The following is a 25,521-nucleotide window of genomic DNA, read 5'->3' as shown; positions in this document are numbered from 1 at the left end:
CCCCCCCCTGCAACCTTTAGTCAGGTGGAGTGGATCATAGAGGACCCCACACCCCCCCTGCAACCTTTAGTCAGGTGGAGTGGATCATAGAGGACCCCACACCCCCCCTGCAACCTTTAGTCAGGTGGAGTGGATCATAGAGGACCCCACACCCCCCCTGCAACCTTTAGTCAGGTGGAGTGGATCATAGAGGACCCCACACCCCCCCTGCAACCTTTAGTCAGGTGGAGTGGATCATAGAGGACCCCACACCCCCCCTGCAACCTTTAGTCAGGTGGAGTGGATCATAGAGGACCCCCCCCCCCTGCAACCTTTAGTCAGGTGGAGTGGATCATAGAGGACCCCACACCCCCCCTGCAACCTTTAGTCAGGTGGAGTGGATCATAGAGGACCCCACACCCCCCCTGCAACCTTTAGTCAGGTGGAGTGGATCATAGAGGACCCCCCCCCCCTGCAACCTTTAGCTTTTAGAGCACCCAGCATTATGGGAGGTTGCAGTGATCACAGCCTGTGGTTTTTCCTGGTTTCTGATACGATAGATCAGCAATACATCATTTTGTAGGCGTCACATGATCTCGTCCCCCTTTAGGGGGAAAACACAAGTCTCTCACCATTGACATCCATGTAAAATAGCAGTACCAAAAAAAAGTATAGAAAAATAACACAATCTCGTTTATTAATGACACAAAGACACCATAACATGACAATATATTACACCTCGCCTTACAGACTGCGCAAGATACATCGGTCACATGATTTTAGATGGGTCAAAGTAAGTCTATGGCCTATGGCCAGACGAATTGTAATATATTGTCAGGTCACCGTGTCTTTGTGTCATTAATAAACGAGATGAATTCTGTTATTGTTCTATGATTTTTTTGGTACCGCTATTTTACATTGAAGTCAACGGTGAGTTGCATGTTTTCCCCCTAAAAGGGGCCGGGACCAGTGGGAGGCAGCTGGTTTCTGATGCAGTGGGAGGCAGCTGGGTTGGAGTTTGCTGAGTATTTTCATACAAAATAATAATTAAGCTGAAGTAAATATACATTTTGAATGCTATGGTTCCTCCTATTATGCGTTATGTTAAAACAAATGTTTGCTAATAACTGTTGCACCAGTTTTATTTTTGGGATTTTGAATGTCTGAAGAATTATCTAAAAAAAAAAAGTATCAAAAAATAATTTGTGATATTGAGAAGTTTCTGTATCTGTGTGAATTACGTTTTTGCCCCAAAAGTCCTACTAGAACTGAAGCATTTTGTTCCAAGATGAGAAAGAAATCCTGTGTTTGGGGAAAAAACAGCAGTGCACAAAATTCAAACAAATCATATTTTTTAAATGTATCTTCCCAGTCTCTGAGTCTGAATCCTCTTGATTTTTAGTGCTACATAATGTTTTGGAAATCAAATCGTCGTTTGTCACAACCTTTTCAGATCTTTGCGTCTAGCTATTTGAGTTCAGGCAAAGGAATTTAGTTCATTCAGAAAGCTGCTGTTCAAAAGCCATTTTGATTGAGAAGAAAACTTTCTATAGTTCCTCTGACTGCAATAAGGACGAACATTCTGTTTTGTGTTCGTGATTCAGCAGCCAAGTCACAGGAATGACTATCATTTGTAATTTAATTTGAAGTTGAATGTTGACTTTTATTTAAATTGATTTTATGTTCATATTGAGTTTCATGTGGATTATCTCGTGTTGATGTCGACACTTTTGTTCAGTTTTGGAGACTTTGCATCTAGTGTGAGCAGGTGGAGCCTGGCTTTTGACTGTGCCAAAGAGAGATGAGGATGCTGGTCCCTCAGAGTCTCTGTACACTCACTGCATAATGAATGTGTCAAAGACCTGTCCTTGTGCTGAAGGTGCCACAGGATTAGACTGCCCACATACAGTCAATTGAATAAAGTCTCATATGGTTTGTAACTGCAAAGTGTGACAATTGTTTGTGTGTTTGTGTCCAGGTCTTCCGGACTCATTCTTGCGGTATTCGAGATGAGATATATAAATGAAACAAGAGTCAGGTTAAATGACACTGGACATCGCCCGCATGCAGTGTGAAAGTGTTCTGGAGAAATCTCAGTTGCCCACTTCCTCATTGCTCCCTGGAGAGTGGCTCTCTTCCTTGTTTAGTCCATCATTTTCACCAACATGTTGACTGATCCGTCCTGGTAGCTCACAGTGTGCAGGTCTGTGGACGTTCCCGCTCGGTAGCCTCTTCTCAGCCACTTGTGACACAAGCAGAATGGTTGCCGTGGTGATGAGCATGATGGCGGTGCGAAAGGGGAACGGGCGCAGACGGAGGCCGTCCTCACGGGTCGTATCCCCGGGCAGGGGCAGCAGGTCAGGGAGGCCCACTAAGGGTTCCCCAACCAGTGCTCGCAGCAGCAGACCCACCACCAGGCCGCCGCAGGCCCCGCGCTGGTTGACCGACTGGGGTAAGAAGAAGACGCATATCACCTGGGCAAACACCACCGAGCAGGGACGGCTAGTATCAATGGGCTAGGGGGGCTAAGCCCCCCCTATCATTTCCAATAAAATGAGAAAAGTATTATTATTATTTATTCTTTACATACATTATATCTAGCCGCAAAACGCGACTATTTCACTCGAGTACCTCTCCCATCATAGTCGCGCTCGCCCGACCCCTTTATCGAGGGAAAGTTGCACATTTAGCGATCTACAAGCTTCAAACATGCACCAATCACTAATATAAACTACGCACCTTGTTGCCACGGATGTTGTCGAGCAGGCCGCGCTGAGGCCGCGCTTTGTTAACTCGTATTTTAAGAAAGTTTGGGTTATTTGTGTGTCCGGAAACATTATTTTCCCTTCTCCAACGACTCTTCTTCTTTTTTGCTGCTCACCGGTTCAACTGCTCAACTGCGCCACCGCATCATGGGACAGAACGACACAGGGCAAACCCCATACTTGACACATGATGTAATACCCCATGATGCGGTGGCGCAGTTGAGCAGTTGAACCGGTGAGCAGCAAAAAAGAAGAAGAGTCGTTGGAGAAGGGAAAATAATGTTTCCGGACACACAAATAACCCAAACTTTCTTAAAATACGAGTTAACAAAGCGCGGCCTCAGCGCGGCCTGCTCGACAACATCCGTGGCAACAAGGTGCGTAGTTTATATTAGTGATTGGTGCATGTTTGAAGCTTGTAGATCGCTAAATGTGCAACTTTCCCTCGATAAAGGGGTCGGGCGAGCGCGACTATGATGGGAGAGGTAGGCTACTCGAGTGAAATAGTCGCGTTTTGCGGCTACATTATATCAAACAAACTTAGAATTGGTTGTTTATGTTGGTGTAACCTATTCACCTTATTCTTTGCTCACACATGGACGCTTCCGCATTACGTCATTTTGTAATAGTATTTCCGTTTTGACTTGCCAAAAACTCCGCAGGCAAGATGGCTGCGCACAGTCCGCATTTAAACTGGCAGAATTACTCCGCCATAAACTAACATATCTTGGCCAATACGTATGTAACATGCAAAATAAAACAACCCGTAATATCTTAATTTTATGTAGAATGCAGAGGATATGTAACTGTTTAGTTAAACTTGCATTCCAGGAATATTGTGCTCTTAAGACGACGTTAGTGGAGTGGACGTTAGGTTGCGCACCAATGTTAGGTTGCGTAACCTATGTGCGATTCGAAATAACGCATCCGAGATAGAAACGTTATGAATATAGCCACGTTATAAACAACAAACTAACGCTGGTGATCCGTATGGAATCAGTGTTACTCGAAATGGTTAACGGTTATATCAATTTGGTCATTCAGTGGCATTTTACTGCCATATAACATAACTAACTAGTGGCTAATATTATTAGCCACTAGTGGCCTTCGCAACTAGCACTGAACCGGAAGAACAAATACGTTTGCGTTGAACGCGGAAGAGAGAAAAAGTGGGCGTGGTGAATAAGGTGAATAGAGCAGCAACAGCGCCATCTGTAGTCACAAGAAAATCAGCAAATTGGGCTAGCTTTGTCCAGCCCCAAGACACTAGTGTCAGGCTTCAATCACCTTCGTTATAAGTGATTGACAAGTGTCTGGCACGCCCCCCTTGAGCTGCCGCCGTCTACGGCCCATTTGGGCTAAACTCCTGCAGCCCACCAGACAGAGGAGGCTGGCCAACGAGACTCTTCACAACCAATGACAGCTCCAATGAGATTCACACACATGGACTATTTACTTCCTCATCCATTTTCCTTCATGTTTGACGGGGGGAAATTACAAGTGTAGAGACTGGAGGCACATTGGCACAAAGGGACACAACAAAATAGTAAGTTTTGTGTTACGTGGTTTGAACGCAGACAACAGGTGTTGCTCGTTAAGAGATCAAAGGGAAAAGACGTGGACAGCTCTCCCTCTCTCTCTTCTCTCTATCTCTCTCTTTCGTTCTCTCTCTCTCTCTGTCTCTCTCTTTCGTTCTCTCTCTCTCTCTCTCTCTCTTTCGTTCTCTCTCTCTCTCTCTCTCTCTCTCTCTCCTCAATCGTTGTCTGATAAAGACGGTCTGAAATCTGTGGGAATGTGTTGGTTTTGAATGTAGTCTGTTCTATCATGTAGCCTATCACACCATTCTTGCATACTGTATCTTGTTTTTGTTAAAATGGTATGTGCTAATGTGTAGCCTACAGAGCAAAATAGTCAAATTGTGTGTGTGTGTGTGTGTGTGTGTGTGTGTGAGAGAGAGAGAGAGAGAGCGAGAGAGAGTGTGTGTGAGAGAGAGAGAGAGTGAGTGAGTGATACAGAAGGTTTTGCATCAGGCAAGTGTCGTTTGTTGCTGCAATTTGGTATCTCGGATGCTGCTCGAATGCTGCAGCATGAGCTATTGATGGTTATAATTTTTTAGCCCCTCCACCCAATATCACCACCAGCCGTCACTGCCACCGAGTACATGACGTCCATACTGAGCATCCAAAAGCGGTGTACGGAGGTTGTCGCCATGGCTGCCCCAATCACCCCGACCAGGGCGATTGACGCCTTCACCACCACTAAGATGGTTTCTTCTGATGCCTAAAAGAGAGGGAAATATATTTTAAGGCAGCACATAGGTTGGTTGCTGGTGAGGATCTCAGTGTTGAAGCTCAGAGAACAGGAAACGTGCATCCTGGTACAGCTGGATATAGAGCTTATGTAGATCGAGCTTAAAAAAAAAAACAAGCCCAACCGGGTAGTACCAGCTACTGGTTTTTAGTACAGGCTACCCATAGCAGCCCCAGCCTGTGCACATTCTGTCTGAGCCCAGCCAGGCCCATTGGCGGCAATTATGGACCAGAGACCAGACTGTTTATCTAAAGTAATTCCATGTCTGTTGAGAGTTCTGTTCTCTCTCTCCCTCCTGTACACAAAGTGAGTGTGGTGTCATATAGGCAGCATAAATCGGACATATTTGAAATCCTAATCTTTGATTGACTCCTGATAAAAACATCACTGACACAAAGAAGCAAGCAGACTTTGTGGATTAAAGTGACATTTGAGTGACAGAAATCGGTTCAGAATTACACACCGAATCCTTGGGTATAATCAGCCTGCCTGTGTGTACGTGCAGTTTGGCACAGACGCGAGAGTGGGAGAGGCACGCTGCTGCTGACTGAGATGTCAGTACAGTGACTGATATATAAGGTTTAACGTTACAATGTTACTAATAATGATATTCTGATTATCACACCAATTAGCTTACTCCCCACCCAGTGTACATGCATTTAGCCAGGGGCAAGGGCAAAAATGCCCCCAAGAAATCTCAGAATGCCCCTAAAATTGCCCCCAGGATTTCTATAATTTTCTTTTCATTCAATTCATTTCATTTCCATCTCTATCACACACTCAGCACCTGCAAGCTGGTTGCCAGAAGAAGATGAAGAAAACACACACAAACTGCACTGTTGTCCGCACTACGCTTGAGCAACTTCATGCAGTAATTACTTTTTTAAAGTGCCCCCAAAATTGTGGAAATGCCCCCATTTTTTAGACCGTGGGGGCAAAACTTGCCACGAGACGGCCCGGCCGGGCCCCGAGGAATGGGTGGTGCTGCCACCTGCAGGAATTTGCCAGGGATATTCAGTTATGCAATAACATTTCCTGGTTTAATATTAAATACAAATTAAAGTAGTCTACTCCAACCAGCAAAACCTGAGTTCACTGACAATATACTGTGGTCATCTTAACGTTTGCTCACCTTCTTGTGGATGATGCTCTTGTAAATGTTTCGAGCAAACTGGGAGGCAGTGGACAGGAGGGCGGAGTCAATTGATGACATCACAGCAGCAGCAAGTGCCCCGACCCCCACCAGGGAGACGATGGGGGGGCAGAGGTGCTGCAGGGCGATGGGCAGGCCCGACCCCCACCAGGGAGACGATGGGGGGGCAGAGGTGCTGCAGGGCGATGGGCAGGATGATACCAGCCTGGCCCTGTTCATACGGGCTGGGCAACCCAAAGCTGGTCTGGTTCCAATCTGCTGGATGCATTCCAGGCAGCACATAGAATTAAAACACATAGGAAGACAATTACAAATGAGTAGAGTGGAATTTGATTTACCACTTAGTTTCTTGGTAGAATTATGTTAAGTGAATGGATAAAATCTACATTTCAGATTTTTTTAAATCTCTTATTTCACCAACCCAATGCTCATATAGGAGAAAATAACTTTTAATTTACAGTGTGAAATGACAATAATATATGCACCTGAAATTGCCATGACTTTTCACAATGCATGTCATTGATTGGAGACAATCATACATGAGAAAATATAGTAATTGTTTGTACAGCAGTTTGTATCTCATAATGTATAACATTGTAGGTGGGCTTGGAGTAATAAATACAAATTGAGCAATACAATAAAAACTAGAATGACCGCACCGCGGATTTATTTGTTCATTCTTGAGTCCAAATTTGAGGCAAATTGGAAGAAATTCCGTCAAGGCGCTCCTGAGATGTTGTGTTACAGAGCTTGGAAATTGGGTGTGTGAGGTCACAGTGACCTTGAACTTTGACCTTTAACCATCAAAATCTAATCAGTTCATCCTTGAGTCCAAGTCGATGTTTGAGGCAAATTTGATGAAACTATTGTCAAGGCATTCCTGAGATATTGCGTTAACAAGCTTGAAAATGGCATTCGAGAGGTCACAATGGCATTGACCTTTGACCACCAAAATCTAATCAGTTTATGCTTGAGTCCAAGTCGATGTTTGAGGCAAATTTGGTGAAATTCCGTCAAGGCATTCCTGAGATATTGCGTTAACAAGCTTGAAAATGGCGTTTGAGAGGTCACAGTGACCTTGGCCTTTGACCTTTGACCACCAAAATCTAATCAGATCATCCTTGAGTCTAAGTCGATGTTTGAGGCAAATTTGATGAAATTCCGTCAATGCGTTCCTCAGATATCGCGTTAACGAACATCTGACGGACGGACGGACGGACGTACGGACGGACAACCCAGATCCATAATGCCTCCAGCCTGGCTATCGCCGGCGGAGGCATAAAGATCTTCCTAAGTGTTACGTGCTACTTCCTTGAGGACAGGAAATGATAAGTACTGTATGATATTAATTAGAGATCATTTCCTTAATTGTTAGAATGCTACTGTAGGCTCTATCTCAGAGGTGCTGCTTCACTACGGGCTGGCGGGCTGGCCCTTTAGCCAAGTGGATCAGTCTTGCGGTTGCATGGCTTTGAGGAGTCGGAGATCCTAGGTTCGAAGTCACACCTCGCCTCGGACGCTACACTATCTTTCCCATCTAGTTTCAGTAGGGATTATGTTATGGATTTAGGTGAACACTAGGTGGGGGCATAGACCAACTGCAGGGACAGTGCTGAAAATGACATCCAGGGGTAGAGGTCAGGTGCTCCACTGGCACTGGCAGCACGGGGATACTGAGAGGTCACATTTGAGCCAAGATAGCACAGCTGCAATGAAGCAAGCAGCTGATGATAAGACACCGGAGATTACAAGGACAGCTTTGTAAACTGCAGCTGGTTCTAAATGCAGACAAAACCAACCTATGTGCTTCACTACTTCAAAAATAGTAATACTGCATTCAGGACAACTTTAAATTCGGATTTCTTCCGACCTCCGGATTCGGAAAAGTTGCGTTCACGCTGTTTTTAATTCGGAGACGGTCAGAGTTACAAAAACATACACAGCTAGCTAATTTCATTGGTAAAGTATCTGTTGAATTCAACACATTGCTATAATCAGAGCAAAATATAAACAATATACACACACATTGAATAATTACACCTCATTAGGTCAACAAACACTGATGACGTCAAATCGGACGAACCAGAGCTCTGAAATGTTGCCTCAACGACCGTTCAATTAATTTTTTACAGCTCAGAGCCCGTTCTTTCCTGTGGTCTGAGTTGTATTGAACGCAGTATAAGACCAGCATAATTGATGACCACTTGTCTTTTTAAGGCACATATCCAGTATGTTTCAAAGGAGCTCAAACCTTTATTATGATTTTGACTTTAGAAACAAGTCTTGCTTTTCTTTTGTGTGAACTGCTGGAGTTTACTTTTCTTTTACAACTAGGAGCTAGCACTGGGATGCTAATTGTGGGCTGGGTTGATGAGCAGCCATAATATTGATAATACCATAGAGAAGTGGTTCCCAAACTTTTCCAAGTCAGGGCCCACTTGAAAATCTCCAAACTTTTCGTGGCCCACCTCAGGGGGGGCAGAACACCTTTCATTTTCCACAGTCACTAACACAGCATCTGAAGCAGGTTGCAGCATTTTCCGTGTTACAGTTTTCAAGGAGCTGTCCATCAGCAGTTTTTTTTTTAAATTTGTTTATTGTAGTAAAAAAAAAAAGTTATACAGTAGGCTACCTGTAGAGGCCGCCACTGCCCCGATGAGTAATGACGGGATGCCGAGGATAATGCAGAGTCCTGCTGCAACATAACAGGTGATCTGAGCCTTGGCAGCTGTGGCTGTCGCAAGCACTCTCTGGTAGAAGGCCTGGTAGCGGAGCCCTCCAAGCACCTAGGAGACGAATAAAGACAGGCTTCCATAGGGTCAGCAGTTACACAACCAGTTTTGTCACCATGAAATCAGGGTGAAGACCGCAACATATCCTCATGAAACGGTTCACATATCTTACCAAAAGAGTTTTCCTTCAGTTTCCTGCATAATCCTATGAATGTCCAGCAACACGGGCAATCAGTACGCCTGTGCAAGCCCGTGCAACACGCGTCCAGCAACACGAGTGTAAATATAGTCAGAATGACAACGTTTCTTTTCATAGCTTTCACACTAAACGTTTTGGGTTTCAACACGAGCAATCAGTGCCCCTGCAACACGGCCGATTTGAAAATGTTGAATTACGTCCCAAAGGTTGTTGTTACGGTTAGGGTTTTGTAATGGTTAAATAAGAAAAACGTTACAACATTCAAATGTAAATGTGACTCTGAGAATCTAACTAGGGAGTCCAGCAAATGTTTACCCCTGACCACAACATCCTTACAGCCATTTTTTTATTATTATTTTTGGGGGCATTTTGCCTTTATTAGATAGGACAGTAAGCAGACATGGAAGGTGGGGAGAGAGAGAGAGAGAGAGAGAGAGAGAGAGAGAGAGAGAGAGAGAGAGAGAGAGAGAGAGAGAGAGAGAGAGAGAGAGAGAGAGAGAGAGAGAGAGAGAGAGAGAGAGAGAGAGAGAGAGAGAGAGAGAGAGAGAGAGCAAAGGCGAGGTTACATATAAACTCAATGCAAAGGCGAGGTTACATATAAACTCAATGCAAAGGCGAGGTTACATATAAACTCAATGCAAAGGCGAGGTTACATATAAACTCAATGCAAAGGCGAGGTTATAAACTCAATGCAAAGGCGAGGTTACATATAAACTCAATGCAAAGGCGAGGTTACATATAAACTCAATGCAAAGGCGAGGTTATAAACTCAATGCAAAGGCGAGGTTACATATAAACTCAATGCAAAGGCGAGGTTACATATAAACTCAATGCAAAGGCGTAGGAGTAGATGTGATTTCGCCCTGGGCGGCACGAATCGCACGAGCGGATCACACCAGAGCGGTGCTAGTCGTTTGTAGTCACTGCTGCCCATTCATTTTATATTGGATGCTGCTGTCATCACCTTCCAAAGCATGCTGAGATACCTGGCGGCGGACGGCAGCGACGGGAGGCGGGGCCAAAATTCAAAATCGACCAATTTAAAACGGAAAGACAGCAAGACAGGCAATCAAGCTGCAGCACCATGCGACCAGCGGGGGCAGGGCGACGTGACTACAAGTGAATATCGTCATGCTGGTGCAGGGGCGAATTTTCCACTGGGGACAGGGGGGACATGTCCCCCCCACTTTTCTAAACCGTGATTCTGTCCCCCCAACTTTTTAAACTGAAAAAATCATGCTTAATACGCTACTGTTTGACCAGCCATCATATTATGGCTGAGAATGTTAATTGAGTTGCTAAATATAAGCTATAGGCTACTCCAAAAGATTGCCACGGATTTCCTCGTCTGTAAAAAGTGCCCTCTCCAGACCCTGAATGCATTTCTAATGGCGCTCTGTATGGAAATTCCCCTTTCCAAGCCGTCCCTGAAGGCAGCACTCACAGAGTTTGGCTTTTCTTAAGACTAAATAATTATATGATGTCTTGGACTATTTTCAATAATGAAGACTACTTAACAGCAACGCCCAGTTCACGTCATATCACAGTACACGCCCCCTTTCTTTGAGGTTGTATAACCCATTCATTGTTAGGCTCGCCCCCTTTCTCTGATGCGGTCTCCTCACCCATTCACAGTTTGCCACACGTGGCAATAACCAATCAGCCCAAACCATTCCTCTCCAGCTGATCCCAATCACCTAATCAGCGTAGTATATCAGGGTCCATGTTTTGTACTCTGTTTGCTATGTGCTGTGTATGTGCCATATGTCATTCTCAGTTGCTGATCATCATCCTGAAGCAGTTTTTGCCCCACCTCCTCCCCTGACCACCACCATCGTCATGACTCCTGATTGAAGAATTCCCTATGGGGGATTTCCTATCCTATTCTTCACTGACGACGCCCTCATCATCTCAGGAGAGCGTCATCATATCATGGAGTCATACGCCAAAATTAATTTGTTGTATCATTAAAGACTTGTTAAACTTTCTACTAGTCTCTCATGATTGAAATCACAACAGTATTGTAACAGCAAATTTAACTTTTGTGCTAATATTATTCAGTTTGTTGAGTTATTTTTCTCTGACAAGTATCATCCAAATGTTAATTTAAAATGAGATATTCCTCTAAATCTGGCTAAAAACGTTAAAACTTTTTTGCCAGCCCCTGCCCCTCTAACATTCTCTGTACGTCCCTGCTGCTGTATAAAGGGTTAGGTGATGAGAGGAAGTGAACATGGTAAGCAGTGAACATGGTTGAATTTAAAATAAAGCACACTAATAATAATAATAATGATAATAATAATACAATCAACGTGATTTCAATATGGCTCTGGCTTTCACATCAGTATTGTTCTATGCCTTGTTCATGTCACCTGCTTTCATATCAGAGTTGTATTGCATGTATTTAGTGATGTGTGTAGTTCTTCATAGATCTAGCCTCTTAATCTTCCCCTCAGAGTGCACCAAATTGATGCATTTTACTTTAAAATGTAAAAATAAATCTTCCGGGGGGGGGGGTATGCCCCCAGACCCCCCTAGAGGGTTGGCGCTCCACATTCTATTGTGTCCCCCCCACTTGTGAAACCAGGTATTCGGCCTTGTGCTGGTGTGTAGTAGCCGTGAAGCTTTCTCATTTGCCTTGGTGTGAACGTACCATAAGGGAGGATGTACAGCTAGTCGGTCATTATTGCAATAGAAGATATCACACACAGATCAACTGATTTCCTCTTGTATCCCATTACCAGTAGCAGTACGTCGTCTATCCAGCGGGCGGTATCTGCCAGCTGCAGCTTGCCTATCCAGGGCTCCTGGTACAGCTTGGTCACTGCTGTCTCAGTAAGGTGAGCAGAGGATGGGCTGGACAGTATGAAGGGCACACAGAACCACTGACAAAGAAGACAGGAGAGAGAGTTAAGTAGCATTCTTTAGTTCAATGAGTAGACTAGCATAGCATCTCCAGGGATACACCAGCTGCCACGGTATCCTGTGGATGAAAGAATATTTTGTCCGCCTGAAAATATGAATCTTTTTTTTTGATAGCTTAGAATGAAATCTACATAGCCTACAGTAGGGAATTTTCAAAATGTAGGGTGGCAGGGGAAGGCCTCTGATTAAGCGGGGTTTAGGCATGAGTGGGTTAATTGGGTTTAGGCGTGATGAGTGATGATGGTGATTATTTAAGGTTAGGGTAAAATATCAGGGTAAGCCAATCAGAGTCAGAGTAGGGCGAGTCCTCCTGCCACCCTGCATTTTGAAAATTTGCGAGCTAGTCCTCTTCCACAGAGCCCGTGATGTTGTCCCGCCATGTTTCTACAGTAGCCTAGAATGGAGAAACCAAACGCTGCTGTAGAGCGGGCCTTTCACGTTTTTTTTTTTAATCATTTTGTGCGTATTCAGTTGGTTGTAATCTGCAACCTCACTCCTAGCTGCCACTCAATCCTACACACTAGTGACCCACAACCCGCGGGTTTGGGGACAGCTTACTAGAGAATATTGTGTGTTTGGGCGAGCGGGTCAGAAAGTGACTCTCTCTCTCTCTCTCACACACACACACACACACACACACACACACACACACACACACACACACACACACACACACACACACACACACACACACACGGGTGGGCACTCAGTCCTGAGTCCTGAAAATTGTGCTACTAGACTGAATTAAATTGGCAGTTTTGTCAGGTTCAGGTAAACAAACCACTTGAAGTTACCAAGCCGAGGAGCATGAAGCTAAGCTGGATGACGTCGGTGTAGGCCACAGAGTACAGGCCTCCCAGCAGGGTGTAGAGCCACAGAGTACAGGCCTCCCAGCAGGGTGTAGGCCACAGAGTACAGGCCTCCCAGCAGGGTGTAGGCCACAGAGTACAGGCCTCCCAGCAGGGTGTGTAGGCCACAGAGTACAGGCCTCCCAGCAGGGTGTAGGCCACAGAGTACAGGCCTCCCAGCAGGGTGTGTAGGCCACAGAGTACAGGCCTCCCAGCAGGGTGTAGGCCACAGAGTACAGGCCTCCCAGCAGGGTGTGTAGGCCACAGAGTACAGGCCTCCCAGCAGGGTGTAGGCCACAGAGTACAGGCCTCCCAGCAGGGTGTAGGCCACAGAGTACAGGCCTCCCAGCAGGGTGTGTAGGCCACAGAGTACAGGCCTCCCAGCAGGGTGTAGGCCACAGAGTACAGGCCTCCCAGCAGGGTGTAGGCCACAGAGTACAGGCCTCCCAGCAGGGTGTAGGCCACAGAGTACAGGCCTCCCAGCAGGGTGTAGGCCACAGAGTACAGGCCTCCCAGCAGGGTGTAGGCCACAGAGTACAGGCCTCCCAGCAGGGTGTAGGCCACAGAGTACAGGCCTCCCAGCAGGGTGTAGGCCACAGAGTACAGGCCTCCCAGCAGGGTGTAGGCCACAGAGTACAGGCCTCCCAGCAGGGTGTAGGCCACAGAGTACAGGCCTCCCAGCAGGGTGTAGGCCACAGAGTACAGGCCTCCCAGCAGGGTGTAGGCCACAGAGTACAGGCCTCCCAGCAGGGTGTAGGCCACAGAGTACAGGCCTCCCAGCAGGGTGTAGGCCACAGAGTACAGGCCTCCCAGCAGGGTGTAGGCCACAGAGTACAGGCCTCCCAGCAGGGTGTAGGCCACAGAGTACAGGCCTCCCAGCAGGGTGTAGGCCACAGAGTACAGGCCTCCCAGCAGGGTGTAGGCCACAGAGTACAGGCCTCCCAGCAGGGTGTGTAGGCCACAGAGTACAGGCCTCCCAGCAGGGTGTAGGCCACAGAGTACAGGCCTCCCAGCAGGGTGTAGGCCACAGAGTACAGGCCTCCCAGCAGGGTGTAGGCCACAGAGTACAGGCCTCCCAGCAGGGTGTAGGCCACAGAGTACAGGCCTCCCAGCAGGTGTGTAGGCCACAGAGTACAGGCCTCCCAGCAGGGTGTAGGCCACAGAGTACAGGCCTCCCAGCAGGGTGTAGGCCACAGAGTACAGGCCTCCCAGCAGGGTGTAGGCCACAGAGTACAGGCCTCCCAGCAGAGTGTAGGCCACAGAGTACAGGCCTCCCAGCAGGGTGTAGGCCACAGAGTACAGGCCTCCCAGCAGGGTGTGTAGGCCACAGAGTACAGGCCTCCCAGCAGGGTGTAGGCCACAGAGTACAGGCCTCCCAGCAGGGTGTAGGCCACAGAGTACAGGCCTCCCAGCAGGGTGTAGGCCACAGAGTACAGGCCTCCCAGCAGGGTGTGTAGGCCACAGAGTACAGGCCTCCCAGCAGGGTGTAGGCCACAGAGTACAGGCCTCCCAGCAGGGTGTAGGCCACAGAGTACAGGCCTCCCAGCAGGGTGTGTAGGCCACAGAGTACAGGCCTCCCAGCAGGGTGTGTAGGCCACAGAGTACAGGCCTCCCAGCAGGGTGTGTAGGCCACAGAGTACAGGCCTCCCAGCAGGGTGTAGGCCACAGAGTACAGGCCTCCCAGCAGGGTGTAGAGCACGGCCACAGCTGCAGACACAGCCACCGCCAGCGGGGACGAGATCTCCAGGATCACACTCACTGTTCCTCCTGTAAGCAGAAACATCACTCAGTCAGGCCTGTCACCTTCAGCAACATCACTCAGTCAGGTCTGTCACCTTCAGTAACATCACTCAGTCAGGCCTGTCACCTTCAGCAACATCACTCAGTCAGGCCTGTCACCCTCAGTAACATCACTCAGTCAGGTCTGTCACCTTCAGTAACATCACTCAGTCAGGCCTGTCACCTTCAGTAACATCACTCAGTCAGGTCTGTCACCTTCAGTAACATCACTCAGTCAGGCCTGTCACCTTCAGTAACATCACTCAGTCAGGCCTGTCACCTTCAGTAACATCACTCAGTCAGGTCTGTCACCTTCAGTAACATCACTCAGTCAGGCCTGTCACCTTCAGTAACATCACTCAGTCAGGTCTGTCACCTTCAGTAACATCACTCATTCAGGCCTGTCACCTTCAGTAACATCACTCAGTCAGGCCTGTCACCTTCAGTAACATCACTCAGTCAGGCCTGTCACCTTCAGTAACATCACTCAGTCAGGCCTGTCACCTTCAGTAACATCACTCAGTCAGGTCTGTCACCTTCAGTAACATCACTCAGTCAGGCCTGTCACCTTCAGTAACATCACTCAGTCAGGCCTGTCACCTTCAGTAACATCACTCAGTCAGGTCTGTCACCTTCAGTAACATCACTCAGTCAGGCCTGTCACGTTCAGTAACATCACTCAGTCAGGTCTGTCACCTTCAGTAACATCACTCAGTCAGGCCTGTCACCTTCAGCAACATCACTCAGTCAGGCCTGTCACCTTCAATAACATCACTCAGTCAGGCCTGTCACCTTCAATAACATCACTCAGTCAGGCCTGTCACCTTCAATAACATCACTCAGTCAGGCCTGTCACCTTCAGTAACATCACTCAGTCAGGCCTGTCACCTTCAGCAACATCACTCAGTCAGGCCTGTCACCTTCAGCAACATCACTCAGTCAGGCCTGTCACCTTCAGCAACATGCACTCAGTCAGGCCTGTCACCTTCAGCAACATGCACTCAGTCAGGTCTGTCACCTTCAGTAACATCACTCAGTCAGGCCTGTCACCTTCAGCAACATCACTCAGTCAGGTCTGTCACCTTCAGCAACATCACTCAGTCAGGCCTGTCACCTTCAGTAACATCACTCAGTCAGGCCTGTCACCTTCAGTAACATCACTCAGTCAGGCCTGTCACCTTCAGTAACATCACTCAGTCAGGTCTGTCACCTTCAGTAACATCACTCAGTCAGGCCTGTCACCTTCAGTAACATCACTCAGTCAGGCCTGTCACCTTCAGTAACATCACTCAGTCAGGTCTGTCACCTTCAGTAACATCACTCAGTCAGGCCTGTCACGTTCAGTAACATCACTCAGTCAGGTCTGTCACCTTCAGTAACATCACTCAGTCAGGCCTGTCACCTTCAGCAACATCACTCAGTCAGGCCTGTCACCTTCAATAACATCACTCAGTCAGGCCTGTCACCTTCAATAACATCACTCAGTCAGGCCTGTCACCTTCAATAACATCACTCAGTCAGGCCTGTCACCTTCAGTAACATCACTCAGTCAGGCCTGTCACCTTCAGCAACATCACTCAGTCAGGCCTGTCACCTTCAGCAACATCACTCAGTCAGGCCTGTCACCTTCAGCAACATGCACTCAGTCAGGCCTGTCACCTTCAGCAACATGCACTCAGTCAGGCCTGTCACCTTCAGCAACATGCACTCAGTCAGGTCTGTCACCTTCAGTAACATCACTCAGTCAGGCCTGTCACCTTCAACAACATCACTCAGTCAGGTCTGTCACCTTCAGCAACATCACTCAGTCAGGCCTGTCACCTTCAGTAACATCACTCAGTCAGACCTGTCACCTTCAGCAACATCACACTGTGACAGCCCTGGAGAGCTCCCTCACCACCAACAGACTAGTTCATCCAAAGTGTGTGAGGGAGCGTTTTCGGAGTTCTTTCCTCCCAGCGGCTGTCAGACTTTTTAATTCTGTACACTCTTGAGTGAACAATGGTTTTTAAATTGCTGCTAAAATGGCTGCTAAATGCACTTTTATCTAGCACTTTAATGTAATTTCTGTGCTTTTAATGCAATTCTTAGTTGTGTAATTGCTATATTCAGTTTTTTACTATGTTGAGCATACGTGCTATTATGTTGCTGTCTCTTTTTTTAACCCTGTCCACTTGCTGCTGTAGCACTGAAATTTCCCCTTGTGGGACGAATAAAGGATTATCTTATCTTATCTTATCTTATCACTCAGTCAGGCCTGTCACCTTCAGCAACATGCACTCAGTCAGGCCTGTCACCTTCAGTAACATCACTCAGTCAGGCCTGTCACCTTCAGTAACATCACTCAGTCAGGCCTGTCACCTTCAGCAACATCACTCAGTCAGGCCTGTCACCTTCAGTAACATCACTCAGTCAGACCTGTCACCTTCAGCAACATCACTCAGTCAGGCCTGTCACCTTCAGTAACATCACTCAGTCAGGCCTGTCACCTTCAGCAACATCACTCAGTCAGGCCTGTCACCTTCAGTAACATCACTCAGTCAGGCCTGTCACCTTCAGTAACATCACTCAGTCAGGTCTGTCACCTTCAGTAACATCACTCAGTCAGGCCTGTCACCTTCAGCAACATCACTCAGTCAGGTCTGTCACCTTCAGTAACATCACTCAGTCAGGCCTGTCACCTTCAGCAACATCACTCAGTCAGGTCTGTCACCTTCAGTAACATCACTCAGTCAGGTCTGTCACCTTCAGTAACATCACTCAGTCAGGCCTGTCACCTTCAGTAACATCACTCAGTCAGGCCTGTCACCTTCAGTAACATCACTCAGTCAGGTCTGTCACCTTCAGCAACATCACTCAGTCAGGTCTGTCACCTTCAGTAACATCACTCAGTCAGGTCTGTCACCTTCAGCAACATCACTCAGTCAGGCCTGTCACCTTCAGTAACATCACTCAGTCAGGTCTGTCACCTTCAGCAACATCACTCAGTCAGTTCTTTCAGATTTCCCCTCATTTCCTCCCCAATTGTACTTGGCCAATTCCCCCTGCTGTCTTTGCTCCACCCCCTCTGCTGATCTGGGGAGAGTTGTATCGGAGGTAGCACATGTTTCCTCCCATACATGTGCAGTCGTCAGCCGCTTCTTTTCACCTGACAGTGAGGAGTTTCACCGGCAGGACGTATAGCGTGTGAGATCACGCTATTCCCCCAAGTTCCCCTCCCTCCGACTAGGAGGCGCTATAGCGACCAGGACTCATACCCTTAATCCGGCTTCCCACCCGCAGACACGGCCAATTGTGCTTGACACTTCGGGAGCTTCCAGATCCAAAGAAGTGAGTCATCTCACGAATATTATGAAATAGACCTTAAGGTTCTGACTATGACTCCGGTTCATGAATAATAGGAGTGATGTAGCTCATCTTACCGGGCAGCCCTTAAGGGCAGTTTAGAGTCCAGCGATTTATGGTCGTTGCTACCGACCATGATCACATTCCATCGTCGGTGATAACGACAACTGTTTATACTTCCAGCGACGGGCGATAAGCCAGCGTTGTGATGAACGTGGCGACCATCGTCAAGACTTCATCTGGATTCAACTTTGACCCCATCGTTGGCTCCATTGTCATGACAACCACCATATTTTCTTTTCTCCTACCGCAATTTCTGAAGCCACTATTTAGCTAGCTAGTTGAATTAACAATGGCAGAAGATCACATATTTGTGGAAAACCTAATAAACACAATGATACGTTCCCGTGCCTTTGGGCTAACGACCGGGCAGAATATAAAGATGCTGTTAAAAAGGCAAATGCCTGGAAAGCGGACATTCTCAACAGTGTTGAGAATGTCCGCTTTCCAGGCATTTGCCTGTTGAGTCAACACAGACGGTAAGTAACAGCTAACACATCGTTAGCAGCATGGATAATCACACAGCATGTTAACAAGCAGATAGACAGTTTTGTCAATTTGTTGCAATCAAAACGGTATAAGTGCTGACTTGACTGGCAGCTTCTCTGTCTGTCCGTCCGGCATTAATCCATGTGAAAATATCACAACACATCCTGCCTCTGCGATGTGTTCTCCTATCACCTGGGTGTTTATACTTTTTATGAGCGTCAGCGTCCAAAATCAGCGTCGAGCGATTCTGGAAAGGTTGTCACGTTCAGCGATGCCCGTCGGGCGATGATAAATCGCTGGACTCTAAACTGCCCTTTAGGTGGACGAGAAGAATGCTTATCAAGATACCCCTCCTGGAGTGCAGGTACTGTATAGGGCCTTGGCAGGTGGAGGGATTCCAGTCTCAGACCCAATCTAAAGATTTGCGTAGTGAAATAGGGTTTCTGTGTAGGTTACCTCACTCCTATTATTCATGACACATTATGCAGAACCTTACATTTTTGGACTCCCGTTTTAAAGCCTAGAGTATGGGAGTGTGGCCGTCGCCATCTTGGGGTTCGTTCTATAAAAATGGACCCTGTACTGTTGTTGTGAAAGGTGAAATTAGATATATAGGCCAAAAGCGTGTTTTGAACCAGGCTGTAAAGTTAAACATGTTAATCTTGTTGTAAAACATTTACTTAGTAGGGCTGATTCAAGATTCAAGATTCAAGATTTTTATTGCCACTCCGACTGGATCCTGGATTTCCTGACAGACCGCCGCCAGGTGGTGAGGGTGGGCAACCTCACCTCCTCCCCACTGACCATCAGCATAGGAGCGCCCCAAGGGTGCGTCTCCAGCCCCTTCTGGTACGACCTCTACACCCACGACTGTGTGGCGACTCAAACCTCTAACACCATCGTGAAGTTTGCAGACGACACAGCAGTCGTGGGGCTGATCTCGGGGAGCGACGAGACGGCCTACAGAGAGGAGGTGGGGGCCCTGGAACAATGGTGCCAGGACAACCACCTCTCTCTGAACGTCTCCAAGACCAAGGAGATCATTGTAGACTACAGGAGGGGGGGGGGGGGGCGCACACCCCCCAATCACCATCAACGGCACAGTGGTGAGAAGGGTGGACAGCTTCAAGTACCTGGGAGTCAATATCCACCAGGACCTGACTTGGGCCGGCCACATCGCCACTGTTGTCAAAAAGGCCCAACAGCGAATACACGGACTCAAGCGCCTGAAGAAAGTTGGGCTAAGGAAAGAAATCCTCAGGGACTTCTACAGAGGCACCATTGAAAGCCTGCTGACTGGCGGCTTCACCACCTGGTACGGGAACTGTACCACCATGGACCGCAGGGCGCTACGGAGGGTGAGGCGCGCGGCCCAGCACGTAACAGGATGTGAGTTGCCAGAACTGCATGAACTGTATAACCAGCGGTGCCTCAGGAGGTCCCTGAAGATCATCAAAGACACAAACCATCCCCACAACAACCCTGTTACCCTCAGGGAGGAGATACAGGGTTCCAAAAGCACACACAAATCGCTTGAGGAACAGTTTCTTTCCGCAGGCCACGAGACTCCTTAACATACACAAATAGTAGTAGCCGTACCGTACCGCACTGCAGCTGCTACCATTACGTATGTCTAATCTTTAACACATTCACTGCCAGCCATTTTTTTTTTACTGTAGGTAGCTTCTGCCAGAGGTTTTTTTTGAGGATTCTGGCTCATCTTTCAAGACCCGAGGATTCTTTTCTGCTAAGATTTTGTGAACACAAAATATCTCAAAAGAACTAATAGAATGTGTGCTTTCTCTGTCTAAAAGAGTTAGTTTGTAGAGTTAGTAGTTATGTAGGCATTAGCACTTGAATACAGCATGATTTCAGCGTCTGAAAATTTAAGCTGAGATAAATAGCTTTTTGTGAAATTCGATAGAACAGTCACTTTAACCATTCATTTTTGGCATCAGTAAGACGTCAGACATCTAAACAATAGTTTTGAACAGTAATTTCCTCCATAACAGCAGCAAACCCCCCTCTACTTCAAACTCCTCCCTCCGTGTGTGTTCTTCTTGGCTGCAGCTGGCGTGTCACAAGCTCGTTTCTGCTGCTGCTGCTGCTGCTGCTCCTGTCTGCTGGCGGCCGCTGGGCGAGGATGGGCTCGCTCGTTTCTTGGGGTTTCGGTTGAGAAACCCCAAGAAACTGGGTTTCTTTTGCGATTCTGGTCTTATTTATGCTGCGTGTTTCAAAGTGTGTTGCACCCATAATCTATTATGCAAATTTGCAATCCCCCACCGCCAGCAATCAGCGCGAAAGCGAAAGCGTTTTCGCCAATCCATTTTACAGTATGAGAGAATGGTTTCATCGCGCGTTCCCCTGCAGTTTTGGCTCAGCTTTTTCTAGTCTGGAGAGCACTGTCGCCACTTAGTGGGTCGGTGGAATGGGTTGTACACGTTCGGTGGCTTCAATATTTATATAAGAGATGTAAAAGGGTTAGATCAACGTCCCACCGTCAATTTTTTTTTTTGACGTATTAACACGTCATTGGCAGTCAACCGTTGGATTTTTTTTGACGTATTAACACGTCATTGGCAGTGAACGTGTTAACTGTATGTCTAATAAGGTACATGCTATTTGCACCTGTATGTCAAATACGTCGAATTTAAAATGTCTAAGCACGTCTAATGTATGCACATGACATGTGCACCTATGTGCAGTGAATATGCCACTGTCTCGGACTTGTCTTATCACTATACTGCCTTATTGCTTATTGTTGCATATTGCTTATTGCTTATTGCTTATTGCCTTATTGCTTATTGTTTTTGCACTCATATGCCTTGTTATATTTGTACTATGTTGTAAACGGAGTCCACAGCACAAGAATTCCACACGTGATACTTGTACCATGGAGTGACAATAAAAATCTTGAATCTTGAATCTCTAGTACAAGTATCACGTGTGAAATTCTTGTGCTGTGGACTCCGTTTACAACATAAATATAACAGGGCATATGAGTGCAAAAACAACAAGAGACACAACAACCAATAAGGCAGTAGAGTGATAAGACAAGTCAGGGACAGTGGCATATTCACTGCACATAGGGGCACATGTCATGGGCATACTTTAGACGTACTTAAACATTTAAGAAAAAAAAAAGTGGCATATTCACTGCACATAGGTGCTTAATGTGCATATTTTAGACGTACTTAAACATTTTAAATTCAACGTTCTGTTTGCACAGGTGCAAATAGCATATACCTAATTAAACATACAATTAAACATTAGACATACATAAAAAAAACTCTCTCTCGTAACGGGACAAGCCCCGTCTTTTATTGTCACACGAACACCACAACACATGCATGCGGCCACAACACACTCATGCTGACGGTGGCCGGTGAAAAGTGTCCTCTGCATTTAACCCATCCAGGCATGTCCTTTCCTCCGAGGGGCAGGCCAGGAGCAGTGGTCGCTTTCTCGTACAGCGCCCGGGGACCAACTTCGGATGTTGTCGTCACTGGTTGTCGTCGGATGACGATGACGATCTGATCTTCTGCATGTTTTTAGTGGGGGGGTTATATACAGAGGAACCCCCTGGGGGAGCACGGGGAGAACATGCAAACTCCACACAGAGAGAAAGGCCCTTACGACGAGATACCCCACCTGGGCAGTAGGCACTGAAGATATGGGGGGGAACACAACCACAGCGCCCACAGTCTCCCAGGCGAGAATCGAACTCAGGACCTTCTGACTGTGAGGCGACAGCTCTACCACTGAGCCACCGTGCCCCCTACATAATGGTAGCAGCTACAATACGGTACAGTACAGCTACTACACTATTTGTGTATGTTAAGGAGTCTCGTGGCCTGCGGGAAGAAACTGTCCCTCAAGCGATTTGTGCGTGCTTTTGGGACCCTGTATCTCCTCCCTGAGGGTGACAGGGAGAACAGGCTGTTGTGGGGATAGTTTGTGTCTTTGATGATCTTCAGGGACCTCCTGAGGCACCGCTGGTTATACAGTTCCTGCAGTTCTGGCAGCTCACATCCTGTTACGTGCTGGGCCGCGCGCCTCACTCTTCGTAGCGCCCTGCGGTCCATGGTGGTACAGTTCCCGTACCAGGTGGTGAAGCAGCCAGTCAGCAGGCTTTCAATGGTGCCTCTGTAGAAGTCCCTAAGGATTTCTGGCCTTAGCCCAAATTTCTTCAGGCGCCTGAGTCCGTGTAGTCGCTGTTGGGCCTTTTTGACAACAGTGGCGGTGGCTGTCAAAGTTAACGCGATAATAACGCGTTAACGCAAATTGCTTTTAACGCCACTATTTTTTTAACACGCGATTAACGCATGCACTTTCTGTGATGTTTGAGCCTTGGTCCGCCCCATCAGGAAGCAGTAACGTTGATTGCAAGCAGAAACAAACCTCCGTGAGCAGAAAAGGTGGAAGAAAATGGGTATAGTGGCAGGTTCAGCTTCAAATTGAGAAAGATGTCCTGCATTTTGGATGAGAGAGAGAGAGGGAGCGCGTCAGACCGTGGCAGAGAGAGAGAGAGAGACAGACGGAAAGCGCGGGGGGGGGGGAGATGGAGATAGAGAGGGAGAGAGAGAGGCAGAGAAAGCGAGCGAGACAGACAGACAGTGAGAAAGAGAGAGGGAGGGCGATCAGACCAGAGAGAGACCGACGGAAAGGGGGAGAGAGAGAGACCGACGGAGAACAGAGAAAGCGAGAAGGAGAGAGGGGGGAGAGAGCTGGCACGCAGCTGGTGGTCCTGTCTGCACACACTGTGGCTCGAGAGATGTAGAGGATAGCACCATTAACTTCACACGTGCAGCCTGAGAGATGTGTATTCCCAGTAACTAGTAGCAATAATAACAATATTATCAATGGCCAAATACTTACCCATACTAATGATAATAGCTACTACCCATAATACAACAGTGCATCTTTGCACAAAGCTCTCAGGTTTAAGGTAGATTTAGAACAGATAAAAAAAAAGTTGACTGACTTACCCAATGCACCAAGCACACACGCTACCCAGAAGAGATCTGCCAAAAAAGCAGGGATGAAGAGGACGGCTGTCACAGTGCTGCCATACTTCTCCTCAAACACGTCCATGAGGGTCACATAGTTCTTCACCCGCACCGGTTTGATGAAGAAGAGCCCCCCTGAGAGAACACACACACACACACGCACGCACGCACGCACGCATGCACGCACACACACACACACACACACACACACACACACACACACACACACACACACACACACACACAAACACACACACACACACACACACACACACACACACACACACACACACACACAAACACACACACACACACACACACACACAAACACACACACACACACACACACACACACAAACACACGCACGCACGCACGCACAAACACACACACACACACACACACACACACACACACACACACACACACACACACATGATTTACAAAGCAAATCTGATGAAGCAATATGTGAAACGTGTTGTTCGCTCCTTCTTGCTTTTTTAATGTAATCTATTAATAAAAATACAATAAAATAAAAATAATTTGAAATTTAATTTGAAATTTAATTTTTAAATAAAAATAGGGTTCCTGCTTTGCATGTTTCTGTTATATTCACACACATTGAAGCTGTCCAGGACAAAATGCAGTCTTCTTTTATAGGCCTTTATACTGGCATGCCTTGCTCAAGGGCAAGTCTAACTCTCAAATATAAATATAATTTGGAGTTAGCTTCAAGGGCACCAGATAACAGACAGCATCAACAGATGACAGACAGCATCAACAGGACTAAACTCTTTGTTTGAATTTAAACCCATGAGCACAGGAGGTGACTTTGTGCAGAATAATAGTATTACTAAACTAAAGCACTCAATAACCAGGTAAACAAGTAAATAGACTAGAGTATACAAGAGGTAGCTATAACTATGGGCCTTTTTCACCAGCAGCCATTATGTTTCTAAAAGGCAGGAAGTAACACAGCTGCAAGCAAAATTAATGATGGTTTCCAACTTCCAACTTCTTCTAATGAAGATAATCATTAGGTGCAGTGTAATGTAATATATGCAGTATAATGTAATAGGCCCAGCGGAGAATGAGTATACATACGACAGCAGTGGAGGTCTGGGGGAGATGAAGCACTGTGAGGCCAGGAGTCTGTGAGCGGTCTGATCTCCACGAGGTGCTGGAACCTGAAGATCTGACGACTGTTCAGTCACAAGGTGCTGGAACCTGAAGATCTGACGTCTGTTCAGTCACGAGGTGCTGGAACCTGAAGATCTGATGTCTGTTCAGTCACGAGGTGCTGGAACCTGAAGATCTGACGTCTGTTCAGTCACGAGGTGCTGGAACCTGAAGATCTGACTGTTCAGTCGACCACGTTAAAGGAAATCCACATTGGAAATGTGGCAGTTTGGTTTGGTTCAGAGCCAGTTTGGTTGTGCTGTGTGAGGGGGCATGTTTGTGGGCTGGTCTGTTTAGTGTTAAGAGGCTCATTACATATGCATGAAAGCCTAATTTTGGTTGCCAGATCTATCCAATATAATTGACAGTCATAACATTAACATGATTAAACTCAGCACAAATTCATGAACACGTTCATACTAAACATGACGGGCTCTATTCTCCCACAGGCCATCGGCGCTATTACGGGCCTTAACCGCAAAAAAACGTGCCTTGCGCCTGTTTCGGCAAGATAGCAATAGGCTTTAGGCTGCCAAATGCGCTTTAGGCCGAATGGGCGTGGCGCAGTCCCAAAGTGGGCGTGTCGGCGCTAAATACCAGCCTAGTGATATCTTGGGACCTGGCGTACATTTAGCGCTTTGCGCTTTTGAAAAGCAGGCCTATTCTGTGCCTTCACTGCCTCTTCTCTGTCACCCTTCTCTCTCTCTCTCTCTGAGTTCCCAGCATGCATTGTGTTTCTCCATTTCGCTAC

At 47.1% G+C, this 25,521-nt stretch overlaps 1 protein-coding gene across 1 annotated transcript; it reads right to left on the bottom strand.

The window, feature by feature from the left end:
- Positions 1–2,072: 2,072 nt before the first annotated feature.
- On the bottom strand, positions 2,073–25,224 carry LOC310798316 (high affinity choline transporter 1-like; the record flags this gene model as incomplete). The annotated part of the gene is made up of 10 exons (XM_083660841.1): positions 2,073–2,426; positions 4,893–5,024; positions 6,187–6,324; positions 6,383–6,462; positions 8,840–8,993; positions 11,880–12,023; positions 12,858–12,905; positions 14,578–14,678; positions 23,573–23,728; positions 25,218–25,224. 10 exons carry the CDS (start codon positions 25,222–25,224, stop codon positions 2,073–2,075), a joined length of 1,314 nt encoding a protein of 437 aa, XP_083516967.1.
- Between the last annotated feature and the right edge of the window lie 297 nt (positions 25,225–25,521).

Source organism: Poromitra crassiceps, assembly GCF_964638095.1.
Source record: "Poromitra crassiceps genome assembly, chromosome: 2".
Taxonomy (NCBI): Eukaryota; Metazoa; Chordata; class Actinopteri; order Beryciformes; family Melamphaidae; genus Poromitra; species Poromitra crassiceps.
Note: the sequence above shows the minus strand (reverse complement) of the source record. Positions and strands in the feature narration are given on the sequence as shown.